This window comes from Saccopteryx bilineata, chromosome 2 (genome assembly GCF_036850765.1).
Source record: "Saccopteryx bilineata isolate mSacBil1 chromosome 2, mSacBil1_pri_phased_curated, whole genome shotgun sequence".
In the NCBI taxonomy this organism is placed as follows: domain Eukaryota; kingdom Metazoa; phylum Chordata; class Mammalia; order Chiroptera; family Emballonuridae; genus Saccopteryx; species Saccopteryx bilineata.
In genome coordinates, this window is record NC_089491.1 from 186110100 (window position 1) to 186132067 (window position 21968).

Sequence of the window (21968 nt, forward strand, 5' to 3'; positions counted from 1 at the left end):
TAAATGAGAACAAATTACAAGGACCTGGGTTATCTGTTAAATTCTTGGGAGTTGTCTGGTCGGGTAAGACAAAAGTTATCCCTGACGCAGTTATAGATAAGATTCAAGCATACCCCGTGCCCACTACGGTAAAATAGTTACAGGAATTCTTAAGTTTGTTGGGGTATTGGCGAGCATTTATACCGCATTTGGCTCAGTTACTATGCCCCTTGTACAACTTTATTCAAAAGGAGGTTCGCTGGGATTGGACTGAGCAGGCGCAAGGTTCATTTGCAGCTGCTAAGAGAGCTGTCAAGGTGGCACAGGCCTTGAATGTGTTTGATCCTGCCAGGCCCTGTGAACTGGATGTTCATGTAACCTCGGAGGGGTTTGGATGGGGCTTGTGGCAGCGGACAGAGCGCCTACGGCAACCTATTGGATTTTGGTCACAATTGTGGAAAGGTGCTGAAGTTCCTTACTCATTAGTAGAGAAGCAGCTGGCAGCTGTGTATGCTGCCCTCCTGGCAACTGAGAGTATTACAACCACAACACCAGTTACAGTCAAAACAACATACCCTATAGCTGGATGGGTGAGAGATTGGGCAACTAAACCACGTAGTGGTATGGCCCAAATGTCTATCCTGGCCAAGTGGGGTGCCTATCTGCAACAACGCTGTGCTCTTAGCACCAGCCCATTGAGGGCAGAACTGCAGGAAGTCTTGGGTCCAGTCACCTATGCGACCTTAGAGTCAGGTGCAACTGGGGCTCAAGAGGCAGAACCTGAGGTCAGTCCCTACCAGGAGGGGTGGGTGCCCATCCCCGAAGATGCCTGGTATACTGATGGTTCCAGCAGGGGCCAACCTGCCAAATGGACGGCTATCGCCTTCCATCCGGCCACTGAGACTATTTGGATGGACACGGGTACAGGCCAAAGCAGCCAATGGGCAGAATTAAGAGCTGTTTGGCTTAGTTGCCCATAATGAACCTTCACCTCTGGTGATCTGTACTGACAGTTGGGCTGTCTATCGTGGACTGACCCTTTGGATTGCTACTTGGCACATTAACCAGTGGATGGTAATGCACCGTCCATTATGGGGTCAGGCCATGTGGCAGGACTTATGGGAAATAGGACACCAGAAGCAGGTGACAGTATATCATGTCACAGGGCATGCCCCTCTAGCCCATCCTGGGAATGATGAGGCAGATACGTTGGCAAGGGTGCGATGGTTGGAGACTGCACCTGCAGGTGATGTGGCACAGTGGCTCCACCGGCGCCTGCTCCATGCAGGACAGAAAACTATGTGGGCTACGGTTAAGGCTTGGAACTTGCCTGTGTCCTATGCAGAGGTACTTGCAGCCTGTGAGCAATGTGCAGTATGTTCCAAGGAACATCCTCGGAGACCACTGGTGTCACCTGGACAGATCCAGAGGGGTCATGTCCCACTGACACGATGGCAGATAGACATCATTGGACCCTTACCAAAGTCAGAAGGGTACCAGTATGCAGTCACTTGTGTAGATACTGCCACTGGGCTGCGTGCTGCTTACCCCGCTCGTAACCCTGACCAGAGGGCAGTCATACAGGCTCTGGACCGCCTGAGTGCTGCATACAGGCGACCGCTGGTCCTTGAAAGTGACAATGGTACCACTTCACTGGTTCAACGGTGAGGCAATGGGCTCAAAAGCTGGGGGTGGACTGGAAGTACCATGTTCCCTACCACCCCCAGGCTGCTGGTATCATTGAGCATTATAATGGACTCTTAAAGCAGGGACTGCGACAGGAGGGGGGCACCGGCTCTCTTACTGGATGGACACGCCGCTTATGGACAGTACTTCGGATTTTGAATGAGCGACCTCGACGGGGAAGCCCAGCTCCAGTAGAGGCCCTCCTGCATCGGACAGCTGCCCCTATTCAGTTGCAGATACGCACCAAGGACATTTTACTCAAGCCAGGTTTCGGACAGCAGGGCAACGTGCTCTTGCCTGCTCCAACAGCCCTTCTTAAAGGACAATGGCTTCAATGGACTTGGCCCTGGACTGTAAAGGCCCCCCATCTGAGATGGGTGGCCTTATTGGCACCATGGGGAAAGGGGTTAGAGGTGGACCTCCAGTTAACTCCTTGGGCAACCAGCACCTGGCCACCTAAGGTAGAAGTGTATTATCCCTTGAGCGCTCAAGGGGACAGCATTTTGAAGGGCACCTTTGTAATTTCTTTATGGCCAATAATGAGTTCCCCTATTTTACTACACATAGAACCAGCAGATGCTGGTGTATTGGCCAATAAGGTTTGGTATGCCCGCTCAGGGCGGCCTCTGGTGCCAGCTACGGTGCTGTCTACAGACAAAACTCTGGCCTGTATTCTGCCAGAGGGAAAAGATTTGCCTCTCTTGGTGCCACTGACAGCTCTCTCATTTTGCCCATAGTTTTTGATCTGTTAATCCTATTGCTGTAGTTGGTACTATTTCTGTTTATGCAATGTATCCTACTCCTTGCACAGTGACCATCATGGAAGATGCCTGTGGTTTAGATTGTAAAGCGAGCAAAAGGGGTGGAATGTTGGTCAAATAAGTTTGTAAATATGATATATATGTTTGCTCGCTTGTGACTTATATTGGGTGTGGGGGACAGGCTATAAGCAGGCCAGGTCGTTGTAGCCTAAGGTTTGGTTTTGGGACTAAGCTTTTCCCACACCCTTGACTGATTGTATGATCTGGGTGGTGCACTCTCATGAGGAATCCAATTATGCCTTGGATAAGTGACTTTGTATCAGAGACTTCCTTGTTTGTATATTGGATTAAGGGATTTTGGTTTTCTACACTATAAAGTGGGACAGACCAGGAGCTTGGACACACAGTTCCTGCTATCACAATTTCAGGGGCTTCCCTGATCCCTTGCCCTTCATGGGAAGAGCTGGTTTTCTGCTTTTCCCTTGTCTTCTTTTGTGGTTTGCCTGTCTTGGTGAGACACCAATAAATAGGATGGCCCCCCATCCTCTGACTCCGCCATTTCTTTATTGTCTGCCCGAATCCAATGGGAACCTGCATGTGAATGGCCACGATGGCGGCTCCTGGCCTTACAGGTGGGTTCTGGTTTGTGGGGCAGCTGTGTTAGGCTTGCCCGCTGGTTTACCGGCTGCAAACCCTTTGCCTGATTGGTGCGTGAGCACATGGCTGCGCCACCTGTGTATGGCCTATGTAAGGCTATGGGTGCTTGTGCTCAGGGGAATTGTGGACTGCCTGCCCGCAACTGTGAGGGGCCATTCATGCTGTTTGTTTGCTGTAGAAGAGGTTTTCACCTGCCTGTCTCGTCCGCCATTGTGAGACTTTATTAAATGGTAATGGCTCATAACTTTCCAGCTCCGCAGTTTCTCTACCACTGCCCAAATCTGATGTGGACCTGCCTGGCCTCGGCCACTGGCATTACATGGTTCCTCTCCTCAGCAGACAAAACACCTGACTGCGAGGTCCTGGGTCCCAAGTCCACATGTTGCTCTCTCCAAAATAGCCCTTAGGGTCACCTTTAAGACAAAGCCTAGCAATCATCCAATAATCCTCTAGTTTATGTACCTGGGCCTACAGTGGCTTGGGTAAGGTTCCTGCACATGCCAGCACACAGAACTCACCTGGGCCTTGTTAGAAATGCAAACCCACAGGTCTCTTTTGAACCAGAAAAACCCGGAACCCAGGAATCTGCATTTTAATAGGGGACCCAGAAGGGGACTCTTTAAGACACAGATGTGTGAAAAGGTTGATACACACTGGGCTGAACAGCTAGATAAGCCCCCAAGGGGAATGACTGGGGCTATTTTCACAAGCCCCGGTCATTTCTTTACCTGCCTTTCCTGCCTTCATCTCAGTATTGAAAAGGAAGCTCCCCCACCAATGCCCTAGAGGATCTAGGGAAGATAAATGAGGCATGATGAGTCAAGAGCAACAACAATGTAAACTAAAAACATAATAGCCTCACAGATCATAAAATACTCTTTTAGGAGTGAAAATAAGTCACAGCCTTAGGGAACACTGGCACTGCTACACTTGAGTACATTCAAATCTTACTTGATGATAGTTTTATGTAATTGTTTTCCCCTAAACCTGTATGTCGCTTTACATCCTGCAGATACTTTCTTTCCCAACCTCTACCAAATCTTTGATACACATACATTTCGAATAAAGGCTTAAATAAATTGATTTTGTCAATCAGAGCTCTCTTCTTTAAAAAATAAAAAAATACTACTCCAATCATCCTCAAACATCCGTCCAGCTGACCTCTTCTCTGAGCTCCAGACCCAGAAATCTAACTCTCCATCCAACATGGTTCCCGAACATCTCACACAAACCCCACTCAACTTGTCCAAGCTGAGTTCATCATCCTCCTCTGACAAGCTGAGCTCATCAGCATCACTTTTTCAGAAACGTAAATTTTAGAAAAACGTCTGCATGCTTAATGCTACAGAACTGTACAGTTAAAAGTGATAAATTTTATTTATACTTGTTTTTCTTGTTTTGCTGTTGTTTAAGTCCAGTCCTTCTCCACTAGTGCCCATGCCAGTAAACACCATCACTATCTGCCCACGGCTCAGGACAGAAACCTAGGACTCCTCCTTGGCCCCTTACCCACTGCATCTATCAATCACCGCATCTTAGCGATTCTTCATCATCTCTCAAATTGCTGAGTCTCACGTAGGATGATTGCTAGGCTTTGTTTACTCAATGGTCCCTGGAGTCCACCTAGGACCCTTCTAATCCCTGTTTCTACAGGACAGCCAGAGGGACGTCTTACAAGGGAAGTCAAATTGTGTCATTCTCCTATGACAGCCCTTGAACAGCTTCCCTCTGCTCTAAGGGCAAAGTCCAAAATCCTCACCCTGGTGTCCTAGGGCCTAGGCCATGTATAACAGGGCCCCTACTGGTCTTCCCAGCCTCTGTCTCTTCAGTCCAGCCCCTTCTCACTCTGTTCCTCCAGCACCAAGATCTCCCCCTGCAGGGACTGCTGCCTGCTCCCTCCTCCCTCCCACAACTGACTTCTGCTTACCCTCAGGTCTGAGCTCTGACGTCCTTTCCTTTAGAACAGGGGTCCCCAAACACAGCCCGCGTGGGCAGCATGTGGCCCCCTGAGGCCATTTATCGCCCCCATGCACTTCCGGAAGGGACACCTCTTTCATTGGTGGTCAGTGAGAGGAGCATAGTTCCCACTGAAGTACTGGTCAGTTTGTTGATTTAAATATTTTGTTTGTTTGTCTGTTTGTTTTTTGTATTTTCCTGAAGTTGGAAACGGGGAGGCAGTCAGACAGACTCCCGCATGTGCCCGACTGGGATTCACCCGGCATGCCCACCAGGGGGCAATGCTCTGCCCATCTGGGGCGTTGCTCTATTGCAACCAGGGCCATTCAAGTGCCTGAGGCAGAGGCCAAGGAGCCATCCCCAGCGCCCAGGCCAGCCTTGCTCCAGTGGAACCTTGGCTGAGGGAGGGGAAGAGAGAGACAGAGAGGAAGGAGAGGGGGAGGGGTGGAGAAGCAAATGGGCGCTTCTCCTGTGTGCCCTGGCCGGGAATCGAACCCAGGACTCCTGCACGCCAGGCCGACGCTCTACCACTGAGCCAACCAGCCAGGGCTTGTTGATTTAAATTTACTTGTTCTTTATTTTAAATATTGTATTTGCTCCCGTTTTGTTTTTTTTACTTTAAAATAAGTGCAGTATGCATAGGGATTTGTTGTTTTTTTTTATAGTCCGGCCCTCCAACGGTCTGAAGGACAGTGAACTGGCCCCCTGTGTAAAAAGTTTGGGGACCCCTGCTTTAGAAAGTCTCTCTTGAGCCCTACTCCAAGGTTTCTCATTGGTAATATTGGGTAAACAAGTGTGTTTAGGTTTGCTTGCTTGCATTTTGCACTGGCCAGCTCTGCCCTAGCCCTGGGCAAGGCCAAGGGTGTGTGATCTATGGAAGGCTGCAGGTGCTTGCCCTCTGCCTTCAGGGTGGTAGATTGCAAATTGAGGATTATTGGCCTGGCCTCCAGTGGACAATTGTTTGCTACTGTTTGCAGGAGAAGGGGTCCTGCCCTCCTGCAGCTTGTTTTGGGAAAGTCCAGTGAGAGAGAAAGAGAAGCAGGAAGCAGCCTGGCCTGTTTGGCTGGGGAGTGCTGAGGCTGGTGGGGGCCTGTGAGTCTGGTGAGTCTGGAGAATGAGTCCTTTGAGTGTGGAGTGCTGAGGGGCTTGGGAGCCCTGAGAGAAAGGAAAGGGGTCTTCCCTGCCTGTTTGCTTGTCCACCATTAGGAGACTTTAATAAACAGAATGGCCCACTTTGGGGCAGCTGTGTTAGGCTGACTCATGGGTTTACTGGCTGCAAGCACTTTGCTTGATTAGTGCATGAGCATATGACAGAGGCACGTGTATATGGCCTGTGTAAGGCTGTGCGTGCTTGCGCTCCAGAGAGATTGGGGACTGCAGATGCGCGGCTTGCCTGCGCACCACTGTGAGGGGCCATATTGCTGTTTGTTTGCTTGAGAGGTGGTTTCCCCTGTCTGTGCTTGTCCACCAATTGTGAGACTCTATTAGGCAGAATGGCCCAACCCTTTCTGTCTCTGCAGCTTTTCTACCATCTGCCTAAATCTGGTGTGAACCTGCCTGGCCTGGGCTGATAGATACATGAATTCACCAGAACTTCCAGCTGCCCTTTTGCTGTTCTGCTTGTCTATCTGACCCCACCCTTGCTTACTTACTATTGCCCCTGAAGCAGAACAGTTCTGGAAGCTGGTCGACCACCCCAAGGAGAAGCGTTCTAGGAAACTGAAATCGTAGGACTGCAGAAGGGAGCATACCAGAACTGCTGACTCAGTGCACACTTGCTCAAAGCTCTCCACTACCCTATAAAATTTTGCCTCAGAGTCTGTTTCAGTGCCCTTCTCCCGGAGAAGTGCCCGGCAGGTCTTTCTCCTCTAATAACGCCTGCACACCTGGTGTTCGAGTGTCATCTCATTCTTACATGGGCTACCAGCATTACACCCACCATTTTCTGGCTCCACAGTTTATCTTCTGCCCGAATCCAATAGGAACCTGCATGTGCATGGCCATGGCAGTGGCCCCTGGCCTTACAGTACTACTGACACTTTGAACCAGATCACTGATTCTTTGTGGGGAAGGAGTGTCCTGTGCATTGCAATACCTCTAGCTCTAGATGCCAGTAGCACTCCCTGCCAAACCATCCCCTATTACACCCAAAAAGTCTCCAGGCAAGAATAAACATTCCCTGAAGGTGAGATCGCCCCCTGCTGAGAAGCACTGCTGCCAACTGCAGGCTAAAGCTACATATCTCCCTGAAGAAACTCCAGCCACAACACTGAACACAGCTGCAATTAGTTTCCTGTGGAGTTAGTACTTAACGTCACCTCTTCTTCGAGATGCCCAGCTCCATGCGGCTGCAGGAGGACTAGCTCCGTCTTCTCTCTGCCATAGCCCCACACCTATGATATATCAGGTTACTTTGGGGATGGCTCAGTGAACAGAGCTTGAAATAGGGTATTAAGGGAGCCTCTGGATCAATAATGAGGTCTCATGAAGCCCTGACACTCACCGTAACTCCCCTTCCTATTGGGAAATATGGAGTTAACATTACTGTCTATTGTTCATAAGCAAGAGTCTGTGCAACACCAAAGATGAATTACATGTAATACTAGGAGGCAAAACGTTGCAACATTTACAAATTCCCCCTCACAAAGTAATCCCTTTGTGCCTAGAAATTATGCTTGCTCTATATTTCTAATGAGAAGTATAAACCTGTCCCTTCGTTTTTTGAATGAGGTCAGTAACTGGGACTTGCTCAATGACTGGGCCCACACGTTTGCCAAAGAAAAAGTTAACAAAAGGGTACCAAAATCTCCTCTTCACTCTACTCCCATTTGAAACAGAGACTCTTCCCACCTCCCATTCCACTGCCCCTGTTATAAAGTACTGCACCCCAGATTCTGAAAGGCACTGTACCTCATTTCATCGAGTTCACGTACAGACACCCAGTCAAGTTTTGAAGAGTTTTATTAAAGGAGGAAATTTATTAAATATGCCGGCCGCATATAGCTTACACAGGGCAGCAGTCCCAAATTGTGTGCGTCTATAATAGTCTAGGAGCTGGTTATATACCCCTAATTATACATGGGCGGGGGAAAAGCCTGACATCACAGCATAAGCTTATAACCTTTGTTTTCACCTACACAGGTTTGGGAAAAGGGTGAAGGGGGGATGGGACACAATTCATTAGCAAGTTTATAACATCTGTCTATAGGATTCATAAAAAGACATTTCTATACATTAAAACTTACAAGGAAGCACAATGGTAAAAATGTCACTCTCCATATTAAAAGACATTCCTATATTTTCTAGTGTTCATTTGCTATTCCTTTGTCCAGAGATACATACATTAACTACATGCTTTCAGGAGGGGAGAGGTAGTTTCCATGGGGACAAATGCTTGTAAATGGCCCATTAATATAAGAAAAGGTTTAATTTAATCTTTCTCTTCCTGCATGTGGCTAGCTATTCACCTATTTCCTTACAGGTGTGGGGAAAGTCAGAGAATCTAACTCTCCTTCCCCTCTGCATTTACAATACAATGCCATCGGCCATCTTGGTTTTAAGCTAATCACACAAGTACAAAGATCACTTACAAAATCTCTCTGCACACCTAGGACAAGTTAATAAAATGTTCTTTAAGCTTCCTAAAATATTAATATTAACTTTGTAGCTTTTGGTACTGTTGGTCAAATAAGTTTGTAAATATGATATATAGGTTTGCTTGCTTATAGTTTGCATTGGGTGTGGGGGATAAGGCTGTAAGCAGGCTGGGTCATTATAGCCTAAGGCAGGGGTCCCCAAACTTTTTACACAGGGGGCCAGTTCACTGTCCCTCAGACCATTGGAGGGCCCAACTATAAAAAAACTATGATTGAGCTAAGGCCTGCCAGGCTTACACGCCTCTGCTGTGAGGAAACAGGGACACTGAAAGGTGGGCTTCCCCCTCACTCCTCTAAGGGAGGGTTCAGTCTCTTCCAGCCCTGCTCCAGCCACCTATGACCTAACCTTGCCCAGAAAGCTGGGGTTTGCCACTGGGGGCTGAAGGTGCCCAGGGCCGTCGGCCCCATCTAGGACACTGTGGACGAGCCTGGGGTGTTTCTTCCGAGAAGCAGGTAAACTGATCTCATTTGCACAAGGGCCACTTAACTATGTTTTGCCTGAATAGTCAGGTTTTTTATTCTTCCCTCAAAGATTTCTGTTGTGGGTGTTGATAGTCCTATTTTCTGCTGCTTTGCTTAATATATGGTGTTTCCTTTATCCCTCCTACCTCAATGCCCCACTCATATTTCAGTCTGGGACCTACTCCTAATTTAGAGCTCTCTTTCCTCCTTTTGCCAACTTGTATTATGAATTTACCTTTGCCCCCCCGCTTAGTGTAGCCCAAGGTTCTCTTTACCATGCCACAGTCACAGAGCTCCAAGGAAAAGCAACCTGGTCTCAACTCTCCAGGCAGAGGAGAACGGAAGCTCCATATCCATGCATGCTGCAGATGGCTTTTTCCAGTCTACCTGAATCATTACCAGCTAGAAGCAGCGGTCATTGGGACTTGGACATGAGCTGCAAAGTATAGAATGGTGACAACAATTCCAGTGCCATGCGGACTTTTCCTGTGGGGAACTTTCCTGGACTCCTGCTCCCTGTGACAGCTCCTAACAGCCTGAAATGTGGTTGGGTTGCATTTTTCAGGGATTGGGCATGGTGATGGAGCCAACTTGGACTTGGTGAACATGTTAAGGACACTACTCTTTTATGGATTCTTGCTGTATTGGCCAAGAGTTTGCCTAAAGGCTTTTAATCACTGTAAAAAAAAAAAAAAAAATAGAGGACTGGATGAAGAAGATGGGGCACATATACACCATGGTATACTATTCAGCTAGGAGAAATGATGACATCGGATCACTTACAGCAGAATGGTGGTGTCTTGGTAGCATTGTGTGGAGTGAAATAAGCGAATCAGAAAAAAACAGGAACTGCAGGATTCCATACATTGGTGGGACATAAAAGCGAGACTAAGAGGCATGGACAGGAGTGTGGTGGTTACGGGGGGTGGGGGGAGGGAAGAAGGGAGAGGGGGAGGGGGAGGGGTACAGAGAGAACTGGATGGAGGGTGGCGGAGGACGATCTCTCTTCGGGTGATGGGTATGCAACAGAACTAAATGACAAGATAACCTGGAAATGTTTTCTTTGAATGTATGTACCCTGATTTATTGATGTCACCCCATTAAAATAAAAATTTATTTATAAAAAAAAAACTATGAACAAATCCTTATGCACACTGCACATATCTTATTTTAAAGTAAAAAAATAAAACGGGAACAAATACTATATTTAAAATAAAGAACAAGTAAATTTAAATCAACAAACTGACCAGTATTTCAATGGGAACTATGCTCCTCTCACTGACCACGAATGAAAGAGGTGCCCCTTCCAGAAGTGCGGCGGGGGCCAGATAAATGGCCTCAGGGGGCTGCATGCGGCCCGCGGGCCGTAGTTTGGGGACCCCTGGCCTAAGGCTTAGTTTTAAGACTAAGCTTTTCCCCACAACTGATTGCATGATATGAGGTGGTGCACTCTCATGAGGAATCCCATTATGCCTCAGATAAGTGCTTTTGTATCAGAGACTTCCTTGTTTGTATATTAGATTAAAGGTTTGGATTTCTACACTATAAAGTGGGGCCAGGAGCTTGCTCTCTCTCGGTTCCTGAGATTAGTATTAGAGAGGAGAGCAGATAAAGGCCACATGGAGGAGAGGAAAAGTAGCCAAGATGGTGGAGTGCTGAAGGAGAAGCCAGTTTGTATAGTTTGTGCAGAGAGAAGGAGATGAGAAACAGGGGTGAATGAGACTGGTGAGATAGACACCTTTGATTCTAGGAAACTCAGATAAGTCAGTAGCTTTGTGGCGCTGAATTAGTTGGTTTTGGAGCCCAGTGTGTGTTTTTACTTGCCCGCCAGGTGCAAGCTAGGATTAAAGATAATGGCCCACCAGTTCGTGGCTCTGTTGTTTCATTACCATCTGTCCAAATCCAATGCGAACCTGCATGTGAATGGCCATGATGGCGGCTACTGGCTTTACAGGTACCTTACAACATTCCCACCCCCAGTAGCTTGACTACTGACTACAAGCAAACTCTATTAGGTGAAATTCATGACTACGGGGGCCATGCTAACTTGGTGGTCTTGGGCTATCTAGATGACAAAAAAATCCATCCAGGTGGTGAGAACCCGTGCCAGCAATATTTATATACTTCCTTAGAAATAAAAGAAGGGTTTAAAAATCAAAAACTAAAATACACAAAAAAATCAGTCAGGTCTGATTCCTAGTGTCCTGAACTGTCTGGCTCATTGCAGTACAAAGAATCTGACCAAGACCTGGCTTCGAATGACAACCATTCCTAATCTTGTCAGGTGCTAAGACACGCAATCTTGACCCATACAGAGCAGAAACAGGGATAAGAAAGACAAAACTGAGTATCTATTATTTTGCCATTGGTTCAATTGAGCTTCTTCATGGATGCTTCCTTCAATTAGAATTAGGATTGGCTGCATCAATAGAAAAGCCAAACAATTGATGCTTAAATAAGACAAAGGTTCATTTTTAATATCAAGCAATACAGGTCTGGTAATAGGTGATACAGCGCTGGCATGGTGCTCCACAACCATCCGGCACCCAGGCAGTGGTGGCTCTTTCTGCTCTACCATCCTTACTACTGGCTTCCATCAAAGTCACATCATGGTCACAAGATAGCCACCATGGCTCCATCCATCAAATGCACAAAATAGGCAATGACAAAAGAAGGCCTGTATCTAGCTGGGTCAGCCACTTTTAATAAGCTTTACAAGACCCACCCCCAAAGTCTCTACAGAGAGCTCCCTGGCTACCTCTATATGCAAGGGCCACTGTGGGACATTTCTTCACTGGACACAGCAACCACCAGGAACATTCCTCCATCCTCCCCTCACCTCCTGTTTTATTAGTCTGCTAGGGCTGCCATAACAAAAAGCATAGACTGGTTGACTTAAACAACAGAAATTTGTTTTTCACATTTCTGGAGACTAGAAGTCCAAAATCAAGGTGTCAGTGGAGCCAGTCTCTGCTGAAACTTCTCTCCTTAGCTTGTAGATGACCAGTCTTGCTGTGTTCTCTAGCTCGACCTTTTCTTTTTGCATAGGCACCCTGATACTGCTCCCTATCCTTATCAGGACGCCAGTCCTACTGATTTAGTACCCCATCCAATAACCTCATTTAACTTTAATTATCTCCTTAAAGGCTCTACCTCCAAATACAGTCACAGTGAGGTATAAGGCTTCAACACAGAAATTTGAAGGATTTGATTGTCTATACAGTGGTCCCCAACCTTTTTTTGGGCCACGGACCGGTTTAATGTCAGAAAATATTTTCAATAACCAGCCTTTAGGGTGGGACGGATAAATGTATCATGTGACCGAGACAAGCATCAAGAGTGAGTCTTAGACGTATGTAACAGAGGGAATTTGGTCATTTTTTAAAAATAAAACGTCGTTCAGACTTAAATATAAATAAAATGGAAATAATGTAAGTTATTTATTCTTTTCTCTGCGGACCGGTACCAAATGGCCCACGAACCGGTACCAGTCCGCGGCCCGGGAGTTGGGGACCTCTGGTCTATAACATTCCTGATTACCTCAGAGATTTCTAAGACAGGAAAAGAAAGAACTAAGGATTATCAGGTAAGCAGATGGCACCCCCTTTTACAACAGTATGCCTGAACTGGTAGAGATGGCAAAGCTCCAGGATTTTATCTAGTCTGGGGCTCTCATTTTATAGAGAAACCACTGGAAATCACACAGTGGCTAACCTAGAAACATGAATAAATCTGATTCTGGAACCAGCACCAAACTGAGAACTGAAATTGCAGTGTTTGTATAATCATAAGAGTTTAAAATAAATTCTCTATATGGACTTTTCCCTAATGTTTCCCTATAGTTTTTTGGGGGGGAAATAAACTATATACAGTCAAGCCAACCTTAAAGGGAATGTTTAAGGTATTTTTAAAATATCCAGAGAACCCAAATGCCTCAGAACTCCTATTATATTGTTTTGGATAGATTTCAGGAATCTTGATTTCAAGATTTATAGAGTGCCCCCCTCCCACATCAAAGCAGAGCTCAGTAAAGTGAATTCATGATTTATTTCAGGGCTCCAAGAATACAGCTTTTCTATCTGTACCAATCTATGAAAGCCAGTTCTCAAAAGAACTTTTCATAGATTCTGCCTTATTTTCTGTATTGTGCTTATCTGACAACTTCATAATACTAATAAATCTCTAAAAATGTGTTGACATTTTAGTTCACTCTGAATGTCCTTTAACATAGTATCAACTTTGGACAGTGCAGACATTCACCCAAGGGCAATAAAAAAATAGGTACACAGAGCAATACAAATGTGGCTTTCAGCCTATATGTTCACTATAATATATACAAAACTTATATTCTCAGGACAGCATTATAAAGTGCAGGGCTACAAATAGAATCCCAATTTCAGCTACTACCCACCAGCTTTGGTTAGGTGTAAATCTTCCAGGAAGCAGGCCAACCACTGCAGCTAGCCCTCACCTAGTCTACTCCCACTCCAGCTTCCCCTCTCCCAGGCTGCCCAGCAGTGTACTTCCTTCCCTGTTAAAACAGAACTTCGCCAAACTCAGTGGCTCCCCACAGTCCCTTACAGCCTTTTCTGCTCAAAGTGCCCGCATATTTTTAATTACACTGTTGCTTACTTAATCATGCATGTGGGCAATTAATTACCAATTAATCCCTCTCAATCTTCCCACACTGAGCATCTCTATAGACATGCCAGGAGTATGAAAATAAAGGTCCTTACCGTGAAAGCTTAAATCCAAACAAAAACGGTCACCAGAGGTTCCGGTGAGCTACCAAACAGCGACGTGCAACAGACAACACGACGTCTTTCCTAAATTGCACCATTCTGCCATCTCTAAAAATCTCAAAGTACTGCCTCTAAAAAGTCTCGGTTAGAGTCTAACAGTTAGACAACAATAACCCTGAGAACACTACAGAGAATCGTTTCCCCCCAAGCTTTAAAATTTGAACAAATCTCACCATTAATGTTAATTACAATGATTTCCAAAGAAAAACCTTTATCAGCATCATTTTATGATAAAGGAGAGAGCATGGTCTTGTGAGAATGAAAAGAGAAAAGGGAGAAGGTGTTAGCAGCAGCAGCAGCTGGCCCTTCAGGCATTGTTTCCAGGAGTGTTTTCTACTTTTCTCCCATACAGACCCAAGATTTGGGGGAACTGCGCAGTTTCCCGCGCCAGGCTCGCCCACGCTGGGGGTGGGGTGGGGGGCGCACCGGTCCGCCCTTGCCTGGGAGAGGTGCGAGGGACTGGTGCCAGGTTGGCACCGTACCCGCGGGGGCCAGAGCACGTCGGTCAGTTCACGAAGGAAGCCCCAGAGGGGGCAGCGGGCACGTGGGCGCCGTGTCTCAGCCCTGGGGCGGGGCAGTTGGAGGGGGCAGGCAGGGCAGAGAGGTGCGAGGCGCGCGAAGGTGCCGGGAGCGCGGAGGGGGAGGGGCGGACCCGCGTCCCTCCTTCCAAAGTTGCTCGCAGTCGCCCAGCTGGCGCGCTTCTTGTAGGAGTGAGAGCTCGCGCGCGAGACTCGGCCGCCGGCCAGCGCCGGGCGGAAGGAGGCGGAAGAGGCGAGCGGCGCGGCCGCGGCGGGGACCGGGCAGCCGAGAGGGGCCGCAGCGCCTCCCAGAGTCGGAAAGCCGGGGCCACCGAACGCCGCGCGAGGGTACTGCTGCGGGGCCGAGGGCGGGCCGCGGGCGCCCGGGAGCGGGGCTGATCGCCCGGCGCTGCCTTTCGCGCGCGGAAAGCCCGCGTCCCGCCCGTGTGCGCCCAGCCGCCCGCTACTTACCCAGCGAGCAGGTGAGGAGCGAAAGCAGTTCTCGGAGCGCGCGGCGGCGGCGGGCGGGCGGCCGCATCTGGGTGGCGGGGCTGCGCGCCCTCCGTGGGCGCGGGGACGAAGACGCGCGGGGAGCGGAGCTGGGCCGCCACCGCCCCTGCAGCCCGGCTGACCCTTTTCCGCGGCTCCCTCCTCCGGCTCTGCCCGCGCCCCCTGGTGGCCTGCGGCGGGAGCGTCCGCGTGAGCGCCTCAAGCACCCGCCTAGCCCTCGGTGAGACTCCCGGAGAGGTGGCCGCTCTGTGCTGCTTCCAGGCTTCTGACCTCGGTTCCCTCGGACGCTAGTCCCCACTCCTCCCTTTCCTCCTTCTGCATTAACTAGACCCCATCTTCTATCCTCATTTCATCACCTCTCTTTCCTGGGTCTCCTGCAATAGATCAGTAGTTCCCCTTCTGACCCCCAAAGTGATGGAGATAGGGCAGGGCAGGAGATCGCGTTTCTTCCCTGTTATTGTACCATCTGCTATTTCAAAATCAGTAATTCAACTCTTAATACTTTTGTCACCAGTATTCCATTTTGATGGAGGTATTTTTTTAAGTCATATTTTTTTTATTATTTTTATTTTTATTTTTTGTATTTTTCTGAAGTTGGAAACGGGGAGGCAGTCAATACAGACTCACGCATGCGCCCGACCGGGATCCACCCGGCATGCCCACCAGGGGGCGATGCTCTGCCCATCTAGGGCGTTGCTCTGCTGCAACCAGAGCCATTCTAGCGCCTGAGGCAGAGGCCACGGAACCATCCTTAGCGCCCAGGCAAACTTTGCTCCAATGGAGCCTTGGCTACAGGAGAGGAAGAGAGAGACAGAGAGGAAGGAGAGGGGGAGGGGTGGAGAAGTAGATGGGCGCTTCTCCTGTGTGCCCTGGCCGGGAATCGAACCGAATCAGCTGAACTATATAATTTATTTAATATCCATTTTTAATGATTTGGTCAATAGATTACACCTGGAGTTTGGCTTTTAATAGAAGTTTGTGTAAATGTAATTTTATATAAATAATTTTAAGCATTCTCCATAACAGAAGAGAAAGGGTATAATTCAAAACGTGATAAAAATTAATTAAATTGGAATACAGAGAAGTCAAGTGACTGAGGAAACCAGGACTCTCCAGGGGTTCCTTCCTGTTGGGAAGAGGGGCAGTCTCCCTTAAGTAGTGCGGTGGACTGAAGAGGACAGCAGTTATCAAGTGAGGACTGTACACCTGTCTCATGACCTGCACTTCTGTGCCTCCCCCAACCCTTGAATGGTTTATGTCTTAGAAAGTAGGTAGGACCAAGTGCTCATTGCCTACTTGAGTTTAATTTTTTTTGTTTGGGGTGGGGGGAGTTGAGAGAGAGACAGGAAGGGAGAGAGATGAGAAGCATCAACTCATAGTTGCAGCACTTTAGTTGTTCATTGATTGCTTCTCATACGTGCCTTGACCAAGGGGCTCCAGCTGAACCAGTGACCCCTTGCTCAAACCAGCAACATTGTGCTCAAGCCAGCAACCATGGGATCATGTCAATGAGCCCACACTCAAGCTGCTGACTCCACGCTCAACCCAACAACCTCGGGGATTTTTAACCTGGGATCTCAGCGTCCCAGGTCAACACTCTATCCACTGTACCACCACTGGTCAGGCCCTACTTGAGTTTAGACCATGACTTCCTGAAGGTCCTGTCCATATTTCCCTTCATGCTTGACCATATGTTTTGGATGCGTACTGTGTGCCTGGGACTATGCTAAATACTCTTCAAACACCAGTATCTTCCACTTGGATATGTAACTAACCCAGTCGCTAAACATCAAAGACAGACCAGTGCCGGGCCCTAGAACACAGTGAAATGTGGGGAGCTAGAGAAGAGATGCTAAATGAATGTAGCCTTGGGCCCAATAAATGAATGTCATTAGAAGATATAACCTCAAATACATTAGGACAGTCATTTGTCCCATTTGTCCATGCAACAGCTTCTGCAAGTTTTTTTTTTTTTTTAAAGTAAGTCTGGGCCCTGACTGGTTGGCTCAGCGGTAGAGCGTCGGCCTGGCGTGTGGAAGTCCTAGGTTTAATTCCTGGTCAGGGCACAGAGGAGAAGCACCTATCTGCATCTCCACCCTTCTCCCTTTTCTTTCTACCTCTCTCTTCCCCTCCTGCAACCAAGGCTCCACTGGAGCAGAGTTGCTGGGCAGCTGAGGACGGCTCCATGGCCTCTGCCTCAGGCTCTAGAATGGCTCCGGTTGCAGTGGAGCAATGCCCCAGATGGGCAGAGCATCACTCCCTAGTGGGCATGCCGGGTAGATCCTGGTCAGGCACATGCAGGAATCTGACTGCCTCCCACTTCTAGCTTTGGTGGGGGGGGGTGAGTAAGTCTGGAGACAATGGATTTTCTCTGGTTTATATTAATTTCTTAATACTGGGAGGTAAATACCGTTACTCACTTTGTGTGAACGCACATAGTGCCATTTTGCTCCATTCCACCAAGGTTTGTGGCTACATGGCATTACCATTTTGGGGGGAGGAAAAAGGAATGTAAGAATCCTTCCTTTTTTTTAATTGAGGCCTTTCAAATTTATGGTTGGTCCTTCTTATCCTTCTTTTAAAACTTGCTTGTCTGGTTAAGAGCTCTAAGTTTTCAATTTCCAAAACTGGTCACCTTTCTTCCAAGAAAATATGCCTCGTATATATTAGCTATTAAACATGAAAGCAAGGTGGGTTTAAATAGAGAAGTCCAGTAATTAAATAGCTTGCTTGCCAAGTATATGTTCAAATACCTACTCCACTTTTGGTAATGAGCAACTCTGAATGCTTAATCAATGTTTTCATCAAAATATGTCTTATTAGAGTGTTACTACGTGCTATGCGGGGAATAGAGTCCTAAACACAATGTCTGTTTTTACTCACCCTGGCGTTCTTCCTTCCCCCACAGACAAAGATAAATGGCACAGTACCAAGCTCCATAACTCACATTTTAAAAAGGATCGCATGTCACTTTCTCCAATCCTAAAATAAATGGACTTGCTGGACACTCTCTGTCCCTGTCACAAGTGGAGAGTTCCCTGGAACAAAATGCTCTGCTTGTGAGGAGACTTGCAGACACTTGGAAAGGCCCTGCCTGCCTCGGTTCTGCCATTGCCACTGGAAACACCAACTGTAGGGGGACAACTTTCATTAGGAAAAAAAAATCACATAAACTCGAACATTATTACATTAAGAAAGAACAGGTCATAGCTCTGTCTTCCTGAGGTTCACCACCCCCATTCTGGCCCCAGAAAGGGGTGGAGCAAGGAGTCACCTCTTTTTAGGGGGTCCTATTGCAAGATGATTTGATGATCTTATGGAAACTATACTTTAGGCCCAAAAGTCTGGACTCCGTTCACTAATTCACCCATAGTGAATGTCCTCTAGCCGGCATCTCCATTGCCAGGCTCTGGGGCAGATACCAAGAAGTACAAACAACAACGTTCATAAGTAGTATTACTGCCGAGTGGTAAATGCTACAGCACAGGTATATGGAAACAGTTTGGAACCTGCATAGGGAAAGACAAAATCTGTCCAGGCTGTGGAAAGTGGTCAGAAAGGGGACTTGTTTTGGGTCTTAAAGGAGAAATGGGAGGGTCCTGGGTTCAGAAAGAAAGGAAAGGAGTCCCAAGCAGAGGAAAGGCCATCAGGAGGCAGGGCTGCCCTGGGAATGGGGGGAGGGAAGGAAATGGAAGGAGGTGGCACAGGTATCTAACTCAGCCCCTTCCAGCCTGATGCCTCTCCTGATTACTTGGAAAAGGCTTCCTGGATATCCTGTTCCTGTACTAGCAAAAACCAAGGGACAGATTTCAACCTTCCACTCCCTTAGTGGCCCTCACACAGCTTCAGGAGGCCCCTTTTATCATACCCAGAGTAGTTTCCTTATGAATTATGAATGGCATTAGGGATTACTTTTCCAATCATAAAATGAGGCCAACAGTCTGACAGGGAACTCTGTCTAGAACTGAGTCTCGAGGACCTAAGTTCATTTTGATCATCAGACCTACGATTTCACCAGCTGCTAACCATGCCCCATACGCCCAGAATCAGTGCACACCTGGTGATGGAAGAGCAACCAGTTACTGTCCCTGATGCTTTCCAGTAGTGGGCAAACTCATTAGTCAACAGAGCCAAATATCAACAGTATAACGATTGAAATTTTTTTGAAAGCCAATTTTTTAAACTTAAACTATAGTGTGTCCGTAAAGTCATGGTGCACTTTTGACCGGTCACAGGAAAGCAACAAAAGACGATAGAAATGTGAAATCTGTACCAAATAAAAGGAAAACCCTCCCAGTTTCTGTAGGATGATGTGGCAGCATGTGCGCATGCGCAGATGTTGACGTAACACCGTGTATACAACGGAGCAGCCCATGGCCATGCCAGTCGAGATGTGGACGGTACAGAGGAAAGTTCAGTGTGTTCTGTGGCTTGCTAAATTTGAATCCGTGACCAAAGTGCAATGTGAATAACGAAGTGCATGTTTATAACGAAGCACCACCACATAGGAATAACATTACTCAGTGGGGTAAGCAGTTGAAGGAAACCGGCAGTTTGGTGGAGAAACCCCATTCTGGTAGGCCATCAGTCAGTGACGAGTCTGTAGAGGCTATACAGGATAGCTACCTAAGGAGCCCTAAAAAATCTGTGCGTGAGCCCACATCGAACTGCACTGAATAGGTATGAAACTGGGAGAGTTTTCCTTTTATTTGGTACAGATTTCACATTTCTATCGTCTTTTGTTGCTTTCCTGTGATCAGTCAAAAGTGCACCATGACTTTACGGACACACTGTATATATAGATAGGTACATTCCTTATCGAGGTAGCGCCCACACGTGGTATTTTGTGGAAGAGCCACACTCGGGGCCAAAGAGCCACATGTGGCTGCCGAACTGTGGTTTGCCAACCACAGCTCTAACCTTTAGGGAAGCAAAACATTTGCCCCCTATGAAGAGTGAGAGGAAGAAAACCGACCCAGCGAAAACCTTGATCAGAGTAGGTCCATAGTACAGCCTCCCTGCAGCAGGAGCTGGGGAAGAAGGCTCTGATGCATAAATAAAGGAGTCTCTCCAGTGCCCTAGATGGGTTTGTCTCACCTTGCTCCCAGAGCTGTGCACAAATTACTGGCAAAACCCATTCTGTCAAGTTGGACTTTCAACTGTGATTTTGCCCAAAGAGGCTGAACCACTGGATTCTTACAGACTCACAGCCCTGAACCAAGATCCAAGAAATAAGGACAGCAGAGGTTGCCATTTCAACAGGCCCCCAGGATAAGCCCAGAAATGCAAAGATATTGCCATTCAATTTTCTGTTCTTTGGAAGACACAGAATTGTATAAAGGCTTCTGTATGAAAAATGAGGCATCTCCTAGAAACTTCTGATCAGAAATAGAATATCCCCTTGGCTATTTTGTTCTTGCTAGAATCACGTGTCCTGTAGAATCACTCCTAACAGGTGTGTACTCACAGAAGCAAGAGGAAGTGTCTTCACTGGAGTTTTATTAAGGACAGACGGTATGTGCCATGACTGTTCCATGGGTCACACAAAATGTGTTGGGGGTTTGGTGGTGTTGCTGGTAAGCAGTTGTTCATTTTACAACAGCTGCTTTCATATGTAGGACCCTGGTTCAGAAGCTAAACAAGATAAACTTTTTTTCATTTATCCATCAACAAACATATCACAGTGACTGCAGGAGTGAGGCTCTAAGGTGACCTGCTGAGGTTGGGAAGAAACATGCATTTCCCTGGGTTAATAGAGTCTGATAGAACTCGCATGTACCTAAAGAGCCGTTGAGTCCAGAGAGAACACGCAAGACCCCCAGGAAGTACCTGAAGGAAGTGTGACAGAAGCAAGTACATCCCTCTTAGAGACTGCACCGCTCTCACACACAGGGCCAGTGACCTGTTGGTTCCAGGACAGACAGGTCGTCAGCAGGTGGAGAAGGGGAGAAAAGCACCAGTAGGGTGGCAGCAACATGGATGTCAGGGAGCTGTGAATTTAGAGGCCGATGAATTCAATTTGACATGATAGGGCCCACTTCAAGGAGTACCTTGAATGCCATGCTAAGTGGACTGGACTTCTGCTGAGGGTGTCCGTGAGAGCAGTGGGGAGGTGGGAGAGATGTGTCAGCTTGTGATAACAGGCCCCCACTGCAAGACTGCACCCCTACCAGGGAACCATTGAGAATGAACAACCTGCTCGTGCTTGCTAGTACTGATTCAGCAAGTGAGCTGTGTTGTGAGAAAATTAATTCAATGGTGATGTTCTAGATAGATTGGAGGGGGGAAGGGAAAAAAAAGAACGACTTCAAAACGAACCATGAGAAAAGAAGAAAGGGAGGGAGGGAGGAAGGAGCCACATTCTATCATCTGGGGCACTCTGCCAGTTAGTTTCAAACATTCCCACTTCACAGATTAGCAAACTGAGTCTCAGGCAGGTCAAACACAAATAGCCAGAGCTGCCTTTAACAGCGGTGTCTTTCCACAAAAGCACACTCGACTGGTGGTCCAGCAGCAGGAGCAGAGGGAAGGATGGCTGCGGAGGCCAAGCCAGCGGAGGCCTGATCCAATTGATAGTGCTTATGAGGGAGCAGATAGGCTGCTGCACAGAGGAGGCTGCAGAGAGCCAGCTGGAGCAGTTAGCTGGAGTGGAAATCTGCCGGAGGAAGGAGCATGTGGAGAAAAACGAGAGATCACCATCATTACTACTACTATAAATGATAGCTATACCCTTACAATATCCGCAGATGAAGAGCACCAGCTAACATTCAATAAACATGTGTTATACACCAGGCACTGATATGTGCTGTGTGTGCATTATTTCTTGTTAAATAAGCCTTTGTTTAATTCTCAAAACTGCTTTGCACCTACCTGCTTTAGCGAGGTTAAGGGGCATGCCTGAGGACAGCACTCCCCACTCTTAGGGTCCCTGAGACTCTCTCAGGTGCCCAGGTTTGCAAGGTCAAAACCTGTTATGACAAT

At 47.5% G+C, this 21968-nt stretch overlaps 1 protein-coding gene and 1 long non-coding RNA gene across 2 annotated transcripts in view; one reads left to right on the top strand and one right to left on the bottom strand.

Moving 5' to 3' along the window:
- B3GLCT (beta 3-glucosyltransferase) overlaps positions 1–15192 on the bottom strand; it is a 146432-nt gene extending 131240 nt beyond the window's left edge. Inside the window, exon 1 of the mRNA XM_066258909.1 lies at positions 14949–15192. Within this exon, the coding sequence (XP_066115006.1) occupies positions 14949–15015 (67 nt within the window). The 5' untranslated portion in view covers positions 15016–15192. The remainder of the gene's footprint in view (positions 1–14948) is intronic.
- On the top strand, positions 14589–21657 carry LOC136325090 (uncharacterized). The gene is made up of 2 exons (XR_010729199.1): positions 14589–14959; positions 17896–21657. It is a non-coding gene; the product is annotated as an uncharacterized lncRNA (long non-coding RNA).
- Positions 21658–21968: the final 311 nt, after the last annotated feature.